Genomic DNA, 15,000 nt, shown 5'->3' on the forward strand with positions numbered 1-15,000 from the left:
TTAAAAGAATGGAATAAAAAAAAAAACATTCCCGTTTAACGCTAAGAACCACCTCAACCCACGCCTTCTACAGCGATGCTTGTACCCCGTTACCTATGAAACCAGCCCCCCCATTCCTTACACATTGAATATTGACTCCTCAATAATTCCACGCGTCGAACCTTTATTCCTATCAATATCACAATAAAGAATCCCTCTTTCCACTCTACCTCGCTGTCCAAATAAATCCATCGCTTGTAAAATAATCGAAAGGAGTTCTTTTGGACCAACGACAACGGCAGTTTGCGATGACACCATTGCATGCTCAGGAAGATAGCGATGTCAGGTGGCTAAATAACGTGCACACAAAATTATACAAATTTTATGACACGAAATCTTCACGTCTTTGTCAAGAAAACACCCACACGCACGAACACACACACACACACACACACACACACACACACACACACACACACACACACACACACACACACACAAACAACAGAAATTCACGCAACGCACGTCCTCGTAATCATAAACAAAGTGAAAAACGCACACAAGGAATCCAAAATGACTCAACGAGGTGGCACACCCCTTCCCCCTCCTTACTCCCCCCTATCCCGACCCAAACCTAAACAAACGAACCCCCTCCCCTCCCCCCTAAAAAAAATAAAAACGAGAGAATAACGAAGGATAAGAATAATAGACGGAACGGCTTCAAACAAAAAGACAACACTCACGTTTATCATGGCGTTGGACGAGATCCTGAAGAGCGTGGCCCTCTCGTTGACCGTCTTGATCTTGGCCGTGAGGTCCTGCGTGTTGTCCAGGGCCTCCAGCTCGGCCAGGGACTTCTGCAGCGCCGCCCCGTGCTTCATGATGAGGTCGTGGCACGTGCGCAAGTCCTCTAGCTTGGCCGTCAGCACCTTCAGGGTGTTGGACACGTCGTCGCGCCCGGACTCGCTCACGTCCTCCTCGTCCTCGTCCTCTGCGGGAGGGAAGGGGAAAAACAGGATTCAGAGGCCTTGCTCGCTAGGGAAACGGCCCTCTCGCTGAGGGATTCTCTTGGCTAAGCGTTATCACGGTCTATTTCATGTTATTTTATGTGTGAGGGTGGCAGGAGAGAGGGGGGAGGAGAGTGGAAGGATGAGGGAGGGAAGGAGGGAAGGTGGGAAGGTAGGGAGGGAAGGAGAGAGTAAAAGGATGAAGGAGGGAAGATAGGAAGAGAGAGAGAGAGAGAGAGAGAGAGAAATTATATATATATATATATATATATTGAGAAATAGACAAATGGATACAGACAAAGAGAGAGCGACTTCTAAATGGAAGATGATCCTGTAACATCTGGTATTAAATAATAACATGCAGCTAGAAAACACTTTTGTTAATGTATATGGTGGATATCTGTCATGAGGCAGAACCAATGAATGCCCTAAAAAAAACGCATTTTTTTTCCTTGAACAGCTCTAACTATTCTGCACGGTCGACTTTCTTTTTCATAAAATAACCAAATCAACTAAACAAAATTAAACAGCACAACTTCTCCAGAACTCCTTCCTTCTCCAAAGCCATCCCCACCCCCCCAAAAAAAAAAAAAAAAAATCGCAGACCACAACAACTCCGAGTCAGGTACATATTTTTTCCTAAGTTACCCAGAGCAATATTACCTTCCCGTTTTCTGTATCGGAGTTGATGTGCCCCTCTTTCCCGCAACACCTTCACGCTTTGATACACGGCACCGACTAAAACAAACTTGAAAACCGCTTTGCCATTGAAACAACCATAATACTCCGTTGGAATGGATAACATGTCCTTTAATTTACAACATAAAAGTATACTACTGGTATTAATAACATTCTTGATTCTCTGAACATCTAATCATTTTCACACCAAGATTATTCTTAACAATACCTTGTCGCGGACTTATAATTAACCTCCTCATAACAAAAGAGACAAACAATTCCATTATCTTTACGCACGATAAAACTAATCTAAAGTCAAATCGAAGAGAGTCTTAATCATTCATATTAGTCAATTAATTAATTAGCCAATTAACTCCCTCATTGACCGTGCACATTTTCCTCCTCCCTTTCCTGTACAAAAAACAAACAAACAAACACGCAAAGGACGATAGCGAAGGACAAACGAACCCAAAGGAGGAGGAGGAGGAGGAGGAGGAGGAGGAGGAGGAGGAGGAGGAGGAGGAGGAGGAGGAGGAGGAGGAGAGAGACCGGGAGAGGAGGAGGAGAGAGAGACCGGGAGAGGAGAAGGAGGAAGGAGGAGGAGGAGGAGGAAGAGAAGAGGGGGGAGGAGGAGGAGAAGGAAAAAGCCATCTCACCCACCTTTATCCCGACCACGCTGAGACGACCTCATCACGCAATCTCAAAAGACGACCTCCATTGTCTCGCATCCATCCCTCAAAAGAATCACATCCTTATGAACTTTTTATATAGATATTTTTCTCTACCCTTCATGGCATTTTTTCTTCTCTTTTAACAATCCCCTAATCAATCTTTTATTTTCAGTTTCCTTATTTTCTCTTTACCGACATATCTATCCCCTTCTCTTTACTCTATCTACTTTTTCAGATTTACGGACATACTCTACGGACGCTGCCTCCGGATTCAACAACATGGGTAAGAGGGTAATGGGTAATGTGGAGAAAAGGGATATAGGTAATGGGAAGGGAATAGGGAAATGGGTGGGGATTGGGATTGGGAAATGGATAAGGGAAGGGAATAGGGAAATGGGTAGGGAGGAAAACAGGGAAATGGGTGGGGGAAGGGAATAGGGAAATGAGTAGGGATCGAAATAGGGAAATGCGTAGAGGAAGGGAATAGGGAAATGGGTAGGGATCGGAATTGGGAAATGGGTAGAGAGGGCAAGAGGGTAGGGGAATGGAATAGGAAAATGGGTAGGGGGAAGGGAATAAGGAAATCAGCAGGGGAAGAGAATACAGAAATGGGTAGAAAGGGAAATAGGGAATATAGAATGAAGATGAGACTACACGACCGAAGTGAGGGGAGGGAAGCTGGAGGGGGGAAGTGAAGAGAGAGGAGGAGGGGGGGGAAGGGACGCGGTAGGACATATATATATATATATGCCCAAGAAGTTACTTTTTTTTTCTTTCTTTCTTTCTTTCTTTCCTTCATTCTTTATTTTCTTTTTTTCATTGGGATGGAAGTAACTACGTTGTGTGTGAACGTAGTCGTGGTTGTATCCCTTTACATATGAATAGAAGAATGTGAGAGTAAGATAGGGGTGCTGGGATGGTGAGGAGAGAGAGAGAGAGAGAGAGAGAGAGAGAGAGAGAGAGAGAGAGAGAGAGAGAGAGAGAGAGAGAGAGAGAGAGAGAGAGAGAGAGAGAGAGAGAGAGAGAAAGAGTGATTGGGAGGAGCAAAGATATATTGGAAGAGCCACTGAAGACGTCATCATTTAGGCAAACATTAATATCGTTGAAAATATTACACAAAAATACACACTTGCAACAACGATTAATGTGATAGCGTGCAGAGTGAGCATATTAGTCATGCTTGCGGAAGTGCTAGCAACAATAGTCAGTGTGACACCCCCCCCCTCTCTCCACCCTAATCAGCTCCCGACGCTGGTGCTGCAGCAAAGTGAAAAGCGACCGTGTTAGAACGCAATCCTTTGAAACAGCAATGCCGCCAGGAGGGAAAATAAGCAAAGCCAGTAAAATGTATCGTGGCATAGTGAGTGAGTGAGTGAGTGAGTAAGAGTGAGGAGAGAGAGAGAGAGAGAGAGAGAGAGAGAGAGGAGAGAGAGAGAGAGAGAGAGAGAGAGAGAGAGAGAGAGAGAGAGAGAGAGAGAATAATAAAAAAGTGTTTTTTTTCCAAGTGATCCAAAGCAAAAAAAAAAAAGTGTATGGTGGCAGCTTCCACACACCCCACCCCCCTTGATTCCACACATCGGAGGAAGGGGATGCAGCAACTCCCCCTCTTCCTCCTCCTCCCTCCCTCCCTCCCTCCCCACACTGGTTTACCTGTCATGCTCATGACACTGATGGTAAACGGGTGGACTGCCAACTTGGTCTCTGAGGGGAGGGAAAATAACAATGCTTTCATGCACATCATGATCTCCATTCATTGACAGACGCAGAAAGAGAGAAAATACATAAGTAAATAATAACTAGATATTTCAAATTCGAGACGAAGAAGCAGGAGGAGCAAGTGTGCGACTGGAAAACTGTCCCGAGAGGCCCAGTCGAGGAGCGGACCCAGCGCGAGGCCGCCCCCGCGCCCGCCCTCGCGCCCACCCGCAAGGACCTCGCAAGGACCCCGCAAGGACTCCGCAAGAACCTCGCAAGGACCCCGCAAGGACCCCGCAAGGAAGCGAGAGGGCGGCGCCGCGACGCTCGCCGGGATCCCGCAGGTGCGAGAGCGAACAGCCCTGGCGGGAGCACTGTACCTGTGGTGGTGCTGCTAAAGTCGCCTGCCCTCGACACAGCCACAGCCATCACCGCAGGAGGGAAACGAAGGGGGAAAGAACATCCATGTCAATCAGCGTGAACTCAACTGACCAGTCATTATAACAGAGCTTAAAAAGAGGCTATAAATATCATATACATTACAAACTCAATATCAAAGGAGACAACTCCCCCCCCTCCTTTCCTTAGCAAACTGGCATTCTAAAACAGCGATCAACAAATGGAAACTAAAACCTTTGCACTCTGCCGGACAAGCTCTTTCGAAGCAGAATTTCCGTCGTTCTCCCTGTGATCGCCCTTTAATCCCACGATAATTGGGGTTCTCCTCACTCCGTCTTTAAAGTGCTTTCGACATGCACTCAATTACACTCAATGACAATTCCGCTCAGGATAAACCAAACATAACACTCATGTAGGGACTCGAAAGACAGACAGACAGACAGACAGAGAGAGGAAGAGAGAGAGGGAGAGGGAGAGGTGGAGAGAGAAAAGCGAGAGAAAAAGCGAGAGAAAAAGAAAGAGAAAGAAAGAGAGAAAAAGCGAGAAAAAGACAGAAAAAGCGAGAGAGAAATAGAGAAAGAGCGAGAGCGAAAATAAGAGAGTGAAAGGAAGAAAGAGAAAAAAAACGAATTAGGGAATTAAATCCCTCCTCCCACACGAAACAAACCTATCCTAACTAATCCTCTCGCTATTTTTCCCTGTCTCCTCCTTAATCCTCAGAAAGGAGATAATCAGCCTCTACTCTGCCGACGCGATCGCCTACCTGCTGCCCCAGGGCCCCTAGCCACAAATCGTAGCCATCTTAATTGAATTAATCGACATCGTTTTGTGTTCCAGCTTCCGGGTTCCGGGTTCCGGCTACAATTAGAGAGAGAGAGAGAGAGAGAGAGAGAGAGAGAGAGAGAGAGAGAGAGAGAGAGAGGAGAGAGAGAGAGAGAAGAGAGAGAAGGGAAAAGAGAAGAGAGAAGAGAGAGGGAGGAAGAAGAAGGAATGAAGAGAGAGAAGAGTGATGAGATGAGAGGAGGAGTGGAGACGGAGGAAGAGACGAGAGGGGAGCAGCAGAGAGAAGAGAAGAGAGAGGGACAGAGAAAGGCGTTCCTATGGCTGGACTTACTCTACCCATTCTCTTACCCTCCACTTATACTTACTTCTTATCAAAAATTTTACCGTTCGTTTTTCTATATCGCGAGAGATCGTCTCAACCATGGGGATAATAATAACAGTGAGAAAAAAGAAAAAAAAAAAAACCGTTAGCGAATAAAAAAAAGAGTAAATTGCAATTTCAACGATCACATCCTACAGCAAATGCAGGCCCTTCCCTCACTGCACTTTCGCGAAGTAGGCACGCCACTCCCCCCCTCAGGCGAGACAGCGAAGTGGCCGGCTCTCACAACAACACAATTAAGTGCGGCCGGAATTTTAGGAGCGGCGCTCCAAATAAAACTGATTGCCCGAAGCGGTTTCGCTAGTGCCTCAAAAAGAAGTCCTCTTTCACGGAGGCGTCGCAATCATCCTAGATCATGAAGGTGAGGGAACAGGGCGTGGAAGAAAAGGAGGAAGGGAGGAGGGAAGGGGAGGAAGGGATAGGGCAATGAGGTAGAGAGAGGGGAAGAGGAGGAAGGAGAGGGAAGAGGGAGGAAGGAGAGGGAAGGGGAAGGGAGAGGGAAGAGGGAGGAAGGAGAGGGGAAGAGGGTAAAGGGAGAGGGGAAGAGGGAGGAAGGGAGAGGGGAAGAGGGAGGAAGGGAGAGGGGAAGAGGGAGGAAGGGAGAGGGGAAGAGGGAGGAAGGGAGAGGGGAAGAGGGAGGTAGGGAGAGGGGAAGAGGGAGGAAGGGAGAGGGAAGAGGGAGGTAGGGAGAAGGGGAAGAGGGAGGAAGGGAGAGGGGAAGAGGGAGGTAGGGAGAGGGGTGCTTGGAGAAAGAGAGAGGAAGGGAAAAGGGAAGATAGAGGAAGAGAGAAAGGAGGAGAGAATGAAGGGAGAGGAAGAAAGGGAAGAAAGGAGAAGAATTACTTGGTGGTATGAGGCTAGTAAGCAATAAAAAAAAGGAAGGAAGAAGAAGACTGGGGAGAAAACAACAACAACAACACGAAGCGAAGAAGAACGAAAGACAGTCAAAACTCACTCTCACTCACTCACTCACTCTCACTCACTCACTCACTCTGTCTGTCTGTCTGTCTCTCTCTCCCCCTACAACCAAAACAGCCCTCTAAACGAGAGACCGAACACGCTCCCACGCCGCCGGGGTGAAGCGACAACACGGACGTGCTACCCCCGGGGCGTCCGCGCGAGCACCTGCGTGAGTGAGGGCCCAAGAGGCTGCCGTGAACACACAAATGGTCGCTCGAGGCTTGGGCAGAGGACGTCGACGTCGGGGCTTAATTGTTCCTAATTCGAGGGAGGGAGGGAGGGAAGGAAGGGGGAGAGGGAGGGAGGGAAGGGGGAGAGGGAGGGAGGGAAGGAGGGAGGGAGGGAGGGAAGGGGGAGAAGGAGGGAGGGAGGGAGGGAGGGAGGGAGGGAGGGAGATTTCTTCATTGGGAACATCTTATGACATTTGGAAAGTTTGGCTTGAGCTCTGCCTCTCATTGGTGTGTCCCATCTCTCTCCTTCTTTCCCCTTTTCAATTTCCTTTCTCTCCGCTCTCTCTCTCTCTCTCTATCTCTCTCTCACTTACTCACTTTCTCCCTCCTACTCTTTCCCTCCCTCCTACTCTTTCCCTTCCTCCCCTCTTTCTCTCCCCATTTTCTCTAACTCCTTCCTCTCTCCCACCTCCCGAATCTCCCTCCCTCCCTCCCTCCCTCCCACCCTCCCTTCCCTCCTAAACACTCACGCATTCTCTCCCCATCTCCCTCCCCCCTCCCCCCTAATTAATTTCATTCAGCCATCCAATTAAAGAATGAAAGGAGAGCCAACCTCTTGCGCACTCCAATGTCCCTGTTACGACGCAAGAAGAGCGTTAACGACACTTGCTCAAAAAGGCAGATGAGAAAGACACAATTTCCTAACATTCACGCTGTGAAAGAGAGGACGAAAGAATCTGAGAGAAAGGGGGAGGGAGGAAGAAAAGTGGTAGGGAGAAGTGACGCAAGAAGAGAGAGGAGGAGGGAGAAGAGAGAGAGAATGAAGCAGAGAAGGAAAGAATGATAGAGCGAATGAGATAAGAGGAAATATAATGAAAGAGAGGACACACACACACACACACACACACACACACACACACACACACACCACACACACACACACACACACACACACACACACACACACACACACACACACACACACACGGTGTCCACAAAACACTCTTTGATTCCATGATGTTATTACATCTAAACTAATTAAAATATACTGACAAACATGTAAGTTATTACACATCTTTTACTAGAAAACCACAAGTGTGCAAGGAAACTTAAAAATGATCGCCAACCCACAACAACGTAGCTGGTGCGTACTGGAATTTGTATGATTAAACAGCGTCGCGGCCGCGCAACGTGCTTTCAGAATATGTGCTTTCAGACCCAATTATCACACGACTGCACCTACACCCGAGTCTCATTTGGAAACATCACGACGCTTTTGCCCAGAAAGGATATACCTGTGATCAGAGAAAGGGACATTCTGGCCGACCATCAGTCCAAGAGGAAGTTATTGATCGAGTTTGAAGAACATTCGCGCACAGCCCAAAATAAGTCAATGCGAAGAGCTAGCCGAGAGTTACACCTTGCCAAAATCACAGCTTCAAAGATCCTACACAAAACACCTAAAATTTCACCCTTACAAATTACTCCCAAAACTCCACGCAAGATAATGAAACGCGATTTGAATTTTGTGAGAATATCCAGCAATTAATGAAAGATCATGATAACCTGCTGTCAAAAATAATTTTCAGTGATCAGGCGACATTTCACTTGAATGGCTAAGTCAACAGGCATAAAGTGAGGATATGGGGGCTTAAAAATCCGCACGCTAACCAGGAAATTGATGCCGTATCAGACAGGACAGTGTATGGCCCTTTCTCCTTTGAGGGAGGAACTGTTAGTGGTCAAAATTTCCTGGAGATGCTGACCAACAGGATGTTCCCCCAACTAGCTGATGAGGGTAATGGCTACCATTTCCAGCAAGTTGCTCCGCGCGCTGGCATCTCGCTATCAGGACTCTTCTCAATGAGCACCTGCCAAACAGATGGACTGGTCGTGCTGGACGAGATGATCAGGTGTTCTGCAAGTGGCCTGCGAGATCACCGGACCAAACCGTTTGTGACGCCCTTCTCTGGAGGCATGTGAAGAGCACGGTTCACGTGCCACCACTCCCTGCACCCCCGGAGGAGCTGGAAATTTCGATCACTCGAGCAGTTCGCATGATAACTCCAGATATGCTGCACAGCGTCTGGACAGAACTGGACTATCGCATCGATGTTTGCCGAGCAACCGCTGGGACGCACAATGACTGCTTTTAATGCTAACCTATGCCACATGCAACTGAATGAAATCTTAAAATATTATTACAATAAGGTTACACGCTATACCCGATTGATATCAAGGAATGTTCTTGTGGAAACCCTATACGTATGTGTATACATATAAAACGCACGCGCGAGCGCACCCCCCCCCCCCCCCCCCCCCCCCCCCCCCCAAAACACACAAAGTCCCACTAACAACATTCCACGACCCTAACCCAACCAATAAAAAAACCTCCGCCCCTTACTATACCCTTACATACCACCAACGAGAAGTACCATCGTCCTAATACCATTGGAGTGGCGGACAAAGTGTTTACGGCCCCCTCCCCCTCCCCTCCCCAACCCCCTTCCTCGTCCGACGTTTCCCCGAACCAAAGGTCTATTATGCAAATCCGGACACAGATCGACGCAGCCTCCAACAAACACGAGGGAATCAGTTACACGGTCGAGGGTGCGGGGCGGTGGAGAGAATGGTGGTGGTGATGGGGGAGGGGCTCGTGGAGGTGGGGGATTGATGGGGTGGAGCATTGGTGGGGGTGGTGGAGGAGAAGGAGTAGGAGGAAGAGGTGGAGGAGGAGGAGGAGGAGGAGGAGGAGGAGGAGGAGGAGGAGGAGGAGGAGGAGGAGGAAGAAAAGGAGGAGGAAAGAAAAGGAGGAGGAGGGGGAAGAAGAGGAGGAAAAGAAGAAGAAGAAGAAGAAGAAGAAGGAAGAAAAAGAGGAAGAAAAGGAGGAAATAGAGGGTGGATGGCGGATTGGAAAAAAGAGGTATAAAGTGGTGGTGAAAATAGACGAAATTATCTGAGAACTGATGGCTATATGGCTTGCTTGAGAAGGAAGTGGAGGCACAAAACAGGCGGCAAGAAACCACACGCAAAACAAAGGAATCAATACAGGATGGGATGACTCATGGGATAGACGACGGGTGCGAAATTACGAATCAGAAGGGCAGGGTGATAAATTTAATTAATCAAGAGATAATGAAGGAGTATAAAAAAGGGAAAGATGGAGGAGGAAATGGATGGAGGGAGGGAGATGAGTATGATATGAAAGGAGGAGTGAGGGAGAGGAGAGAGAGAGAGAGAGAGAGAGAGAGAGAGGGGGAAAGGAGAGAAGAGAGAGAGAGAGAGAGGGGAGAGGGGGCGGAGAAGAAGGGGGAGAAAGAGAGGATGCAGAAGAGAGAGAAGCGGAGGAGAGAGAGAGTTTGGGCGGGAGCCAAAAAGAGGGTAAAAAAGACGGAACAAAAAAAGAGGCATAACAGTAAAACAAAATAAACGAACAAATTGAGAGGAAAGAGCTCGCGTTTTAGTGAATAAATGGGAGGCAAAGAGGCTTAAAAAAGAGAAAAGGAAAACGAACATGGAAAAGGGATGGAACTGAAGATATCAGAATGCAGGGGAACTTAGAAAGACAGAAAAAAATATATACATCAAACTGGACCAAAGCAATTTGGAAAAAAGTCAAAGCCGAGTAAAATGAAAAAGAAAAAAAAAGAAGAAAAAAAAAAAAAAAAAAAAAAAAAAAAATACAAAACACCATCGCAGCGAATACGAAAGAAAAGAAGAGCCATAACGAAGGATAAGAGGCAGAACGAAGGATAAGAGGCATAGGAAGATCAAGAGAAATTCGCAGAGGGGAGAGATGCGAAGCGTAGAGAGGAAACAGAAGCATGGCCGCGTGGCGCAGACACAGAATGCCAATCAGGTAAGGGAACGAGGGTGGTCGAAAACAGCGGACGAGGAAATGAAATGACGAAGAATGACGGAGATTGGAAGAGAGGGAGGGAAGGAGAAAGGGAGAATGGAGAGAGAGGGGAGGAGAGGAGAGAGAGAGGAGAAGAAGAGAGAGAGAAAAGAGAGAGAGAAGAGAGAGAGAGAGAGAGAGAAGAGAGAGGAGAGAGGGGGGGAGAGGAGAGGGAAAGAGAGATTATGAAAAGGAGAGAAAGGCAGAAAGAACGAGTATGAGAAGGACAGAGAACGAGAAGGAGAAAGAAAGGACGAGACGATAGAAAAAATGAAATAAAAGGACAAAGGAGTCCGTATGAGGGGGGGAGGGGGAGGGGGCGTCTCCGCCACTACCCACACGTCCTTCCCTGAATGAAAACTAGACTGGCGTGACAGTCGCAATAAAATGCTCAAATCTTAAAAAAAACAGGCAAGGGAAAACGATCACACTTAAACGCCCCGAAAAAATTAATACCGGCCCCTCCCGTAAAACCCCTTTAGTAGGGTCTTCAGTCTCTATATTCAGTTCTCCTGAAATGCCGCCTTGTCTTCCTTGCGTAAAGTAACTGATTATTACTTTCCATTACTTTCCATACTATTTTCGCCGCCGCCTTTCTCTGTCTGTCTGTCTGTTTGCCTCTGTCTTTCTCTTTCCCTCTCCCTCTCCCTCTCATGCACCCCCTCCCTCCTCCTCTTGTGTTGGCAGCTAACCACAACGAAACCTATCCATCTCCATTCAATTTCCTTTATTTCCATTCCACTCGTTAACCACCTCACCCTTCGGACTCCAGGATGCCATTTCAATCACGATACATAATTGATATTCATATCCAACCCCAATCAACGCATCTTACCCTTCATAAAAAACTAACAATGAATAAACACCCATAATTGTTTTTTCTCCGCAACAAAACGCCGTCAAAACGAATTCCCATTTTCTTTTCCACAGGATAGTTTTTTATCAAAAAGAAAGCATTTCTACTTTTACTTTGATTTTTTATTGTATATGTTTTTTTTTTCTTTCTTCTTTCTTTACATTTTTTGGGTTTTATTTTTGATATTTTACAGGCCTATCCCAAAAGGAACAGAGGATACAAAAAGGGGAACTTTTAAATATTTGTATACTATCAGGCATACAACAGGTATACATTCGCCATTATACATTCCCTATACATCAGGCATACACAACGTTTATACTATCTCGTCCTCGTCCTCCCTCTCTTCCTCTTCTTTCTTTAGCTTCTTCCTTTTTCCTACTCCTCCTCCTTCTCCTCCCCTCTACGTCACCACACCGGAACCCAACCTGTGTCTTAATTAACCAAACTCTATTGGCGGTCGTCTTAGTGGGGCAGGGGAGGGGAAGAGTGAAGGGGGGGGGGGGGGGGGGGGGGAGGGGAGAAGGGAAGAAGGGAGGGGGGGGGAAGAGGGAAGACAGAGGTAGAGGGTGGGGCAGAGTGGAGGGGAAGGGTGGGGGAGGTGGGGGGGGAGGGACCGGTCCCTCCCCCCTGACCCCATTTCAGCGATTTTTCATTTGCTCGAGAATCATCGGGTCACGCAACCGGGCGAAAGGGGAGCCCCCGATAATGATTTGAAGCCGAACCAAAATTTTATCGCACTGGCGCCTTTTCTCCCTTTATTTTCCCGTGAGCGGAAAGGGAGAAAGAAAGAGCCGAAAAGGGAAAGAAAGAGAGTGAAATAAGGCGAAGTCTTTCCCAGCTGTGAAACTGAGAGACTGTGCGCTACGGAAATAGCATTCTTTAATAACCTTGGTAATCTCAATTTTGTCCCGCAATTCCCTGAATGTATACCTACAAAAAGTACGTTAGTAAAAAAAAAAAAAAAAAAAATCGCAATAGTTCAAATCAGTTACCGAAATGCTGATTCTAAATATTTTTTCAGCAAGGAAACACACACACACACACACACACACACACACACACACACACACACACACACACACACACACACACACACACACACACCATACCCTTACCCCCACCCCACCCACCCCACACGAAAGGAAAACGCACCCGCCTCCAACCCCCGATCCCCAAGGCAACAAAGACGAACACAAACTATTTCCCTAAACAGCCAACCCGGTTATCGACCCCCATCCCCCTACCCCCACCACCTGGCCCTCACGGACACCCCCAAAGAACAAAAGAGAACAACAAAACAAAAACAAACATCCAAACAAAAACACAATAAGCGGCAACAATTTAAAGGTCCACGCACGCCTGGCAACACTGGGCACGAGACAATACCGGTGCCTATCATCTTTACACTTAGTTTCCTTTGAACTTATGTAATCGTTGTAGCGTTTTTTTTTTTTTTTTTTTTTTTTTTTTTTTTTTGGGGGGTGAGGGGATTTTTTTCACATTTCTAAAACTAATGAAACATTTTTATAATTAGGCTTATTAATAATACTAATCTTATCATTATCATAATTATCGTCATCATCATTAGCATTATCAATCTTATTATCATTATCATCTAAACGTCACGGTAACTTCATCAACCCAAGTTTCGATTCATAACCGGTCTATTTATTAATTCTATCTTTCCTGTTACTAAAAGAGTCGTTGTACCCATTCCGAGGGACATTCATATTCAATTTTCCACAATATTTCCAAACCAGAAACTCTCGCCACCTAGGTCTACAGGTTTCACTTGTTGATGATATGAAGCGACCAACATTCACAGGATAATTTCATATTCGAAATTACGTGCGATAATCTCATTACACACAAAAATGATAACTGAAGCCATATAAAAATAGAATATCCCTTCCTGTGCAAATACAAAATTCCTGACTCCATCGTTAGGGTTCCCGAAACGCCGAAAAATAGAAAACGAGATAGTGAAACGCGGCGCGCCGAACCCGCAGACTTTCACCGCCACACTCGATTGACGCATTCCCTCTCCTCCGACACGTCAATAATTAAACCGAAATCCCCACAGAAAAACCCACCGAGAACACTAGCAGACTATCCTCACCCCTTTTCATCCAACTCTACCCTAAACCGCACGTCCTAAAATCCACGGAAACGAAAGACCTAAACTTCGAGACACTAAATTAATTAGAACTTCGCAACATTTGACGTTTCAATGACCTCCTAACTTCTGTCTCCGAAACTTGGGTTAATCTCCCTGCAACGCCATGCTGCGATGAGTCCCAGCTGCATTATTTTACAAACGTAATGAAAGTCCAAGTAATGGCAGTCTCACTCCGGTTCTCCTAAAATGTTCCCTGGCCAACCGTAGGATAAGTATAATCCTAATCATCATTCCGTATTCCATCCATTTGACTTCATACATGCATTTAAACTAAAATTTTAAAAAAAATAAAAGAAATACCAAAAATTTTGAAAATTGTAAACAAAACAATTCTATTTTTTTATTATTCATGCATATTAAACAAACATAACGAATAGCAAAAACAAAAAAATAATGCACACAAAAGCTACCTAAATCCCCAAACCTCCCCCTCTCTCTCCTCTCGCCCTCCCTCCCTCCCTCCCTCCCTCTCTCAACATAACATTCTTCATCCTTTTCTTCTTCTTTTTCCATTTCTCTCCTGAGAGTCTCGGCGCTGGGAAATATTCCTCCGTCCGCCGTTTTCCTCTTGTATCTTTAGAGTCAGACTTGAATAAAAGTTCCGACTTCCTTCCGCGCGCAGTGCCTCTAATCTTCCCAGCCATCCGTCCGTGTCGAAATTCCTTTACGTGGCCTTGTGATGGCTCTCTTTTTCTCTGTTCTCCCCCCCCCCCCCCGTCTTATTCTTTCTTTCCTTAATTCATTCATTCGTTTATAATCTCGCTCGTTCTCGTTATTCCCCCCCCCCTCTCTCTCTCTCTCTCTCTCTCTCTCTCTCTCTCTCTCTCTCTCTCTCTCTCTCATAATCATCACTCTTCCTCTATGTCTCTGATTTAGTCCCCTATTCTACGCAGCCGCTCCGTACCCAGTGACCCCGACTCTCGGAGGTGCTATCACCACCCCCCCCTTCCGTCCACCGTCCTGTAAAACCGTTTTCCTGGGACTCCCACTCCCCCCTCGCCTCCCCTACCTTCCTCTCCACTCCCCTCTTACTCCAACCTTAATCCTGCTTTTACCACTCCTCCCTGCTCCTTCTACCCTTTTCTCTACCTTTTTTTTCTCTTCTTCTTCTCCTTCTCCTCCAAATCCCGGACCCGAGTTTCCTGGACTCGCACTAAGGTAAGAACATCTAAACATGTGAAAAAAAAAAAAAAAAAAAAAAAAAAAAAAAAAATTAGTAATATATATATATATATTATATATAATATATCATATATATATATATAAAATATATATATATATTATACATATATATATATATATTATATATAATATCTATTTTAAATATATATATATTATTA

The 15,000-nt window shown here is 46.1% G+C and overlaps 1 protein-coding gene across 1 annotated transcript in view; it reads right to left on the bottom strand.

Moving 5' to 3' along the window:
* Window positions 1-572: 572 nt before the first annotated feature.
* The window catches only part of LOC119572377 (oxysterol-binding protein 1-like), an 89,712-nt gene continuing 75,284 nt past the window's right edge, over window positions 573-15,000 (bottom strand). Inside the window, exon 2 of the mRNA XM_037919463.1 lies at window positions 573-970. Within this exon, the coding sequence (XP_037775391.1) occupies window positions 588-860 (273 nt within the window). The 5' untranslated portion in view covers window positions 861-970 and the 3' untranslated portion in view covers window positions 573-587. The remainder of the gene's footprint in view (window positions 971-15,000) is intronic.

Source organism: Penaeus monodon, chromosome 4 (genome assembly GCF_015228065.2).
Source record: "Penaeus monodon isolate SGIC_2016 chromosome 4, NSTDA_Pmon_1, whole genome shotgun sequence".
NCBI lineage: Eukaryota > Metazoa > Arthropoda > Malacostraca > Decapoda > Penaeidae > Penaeus > Penaeus monodon.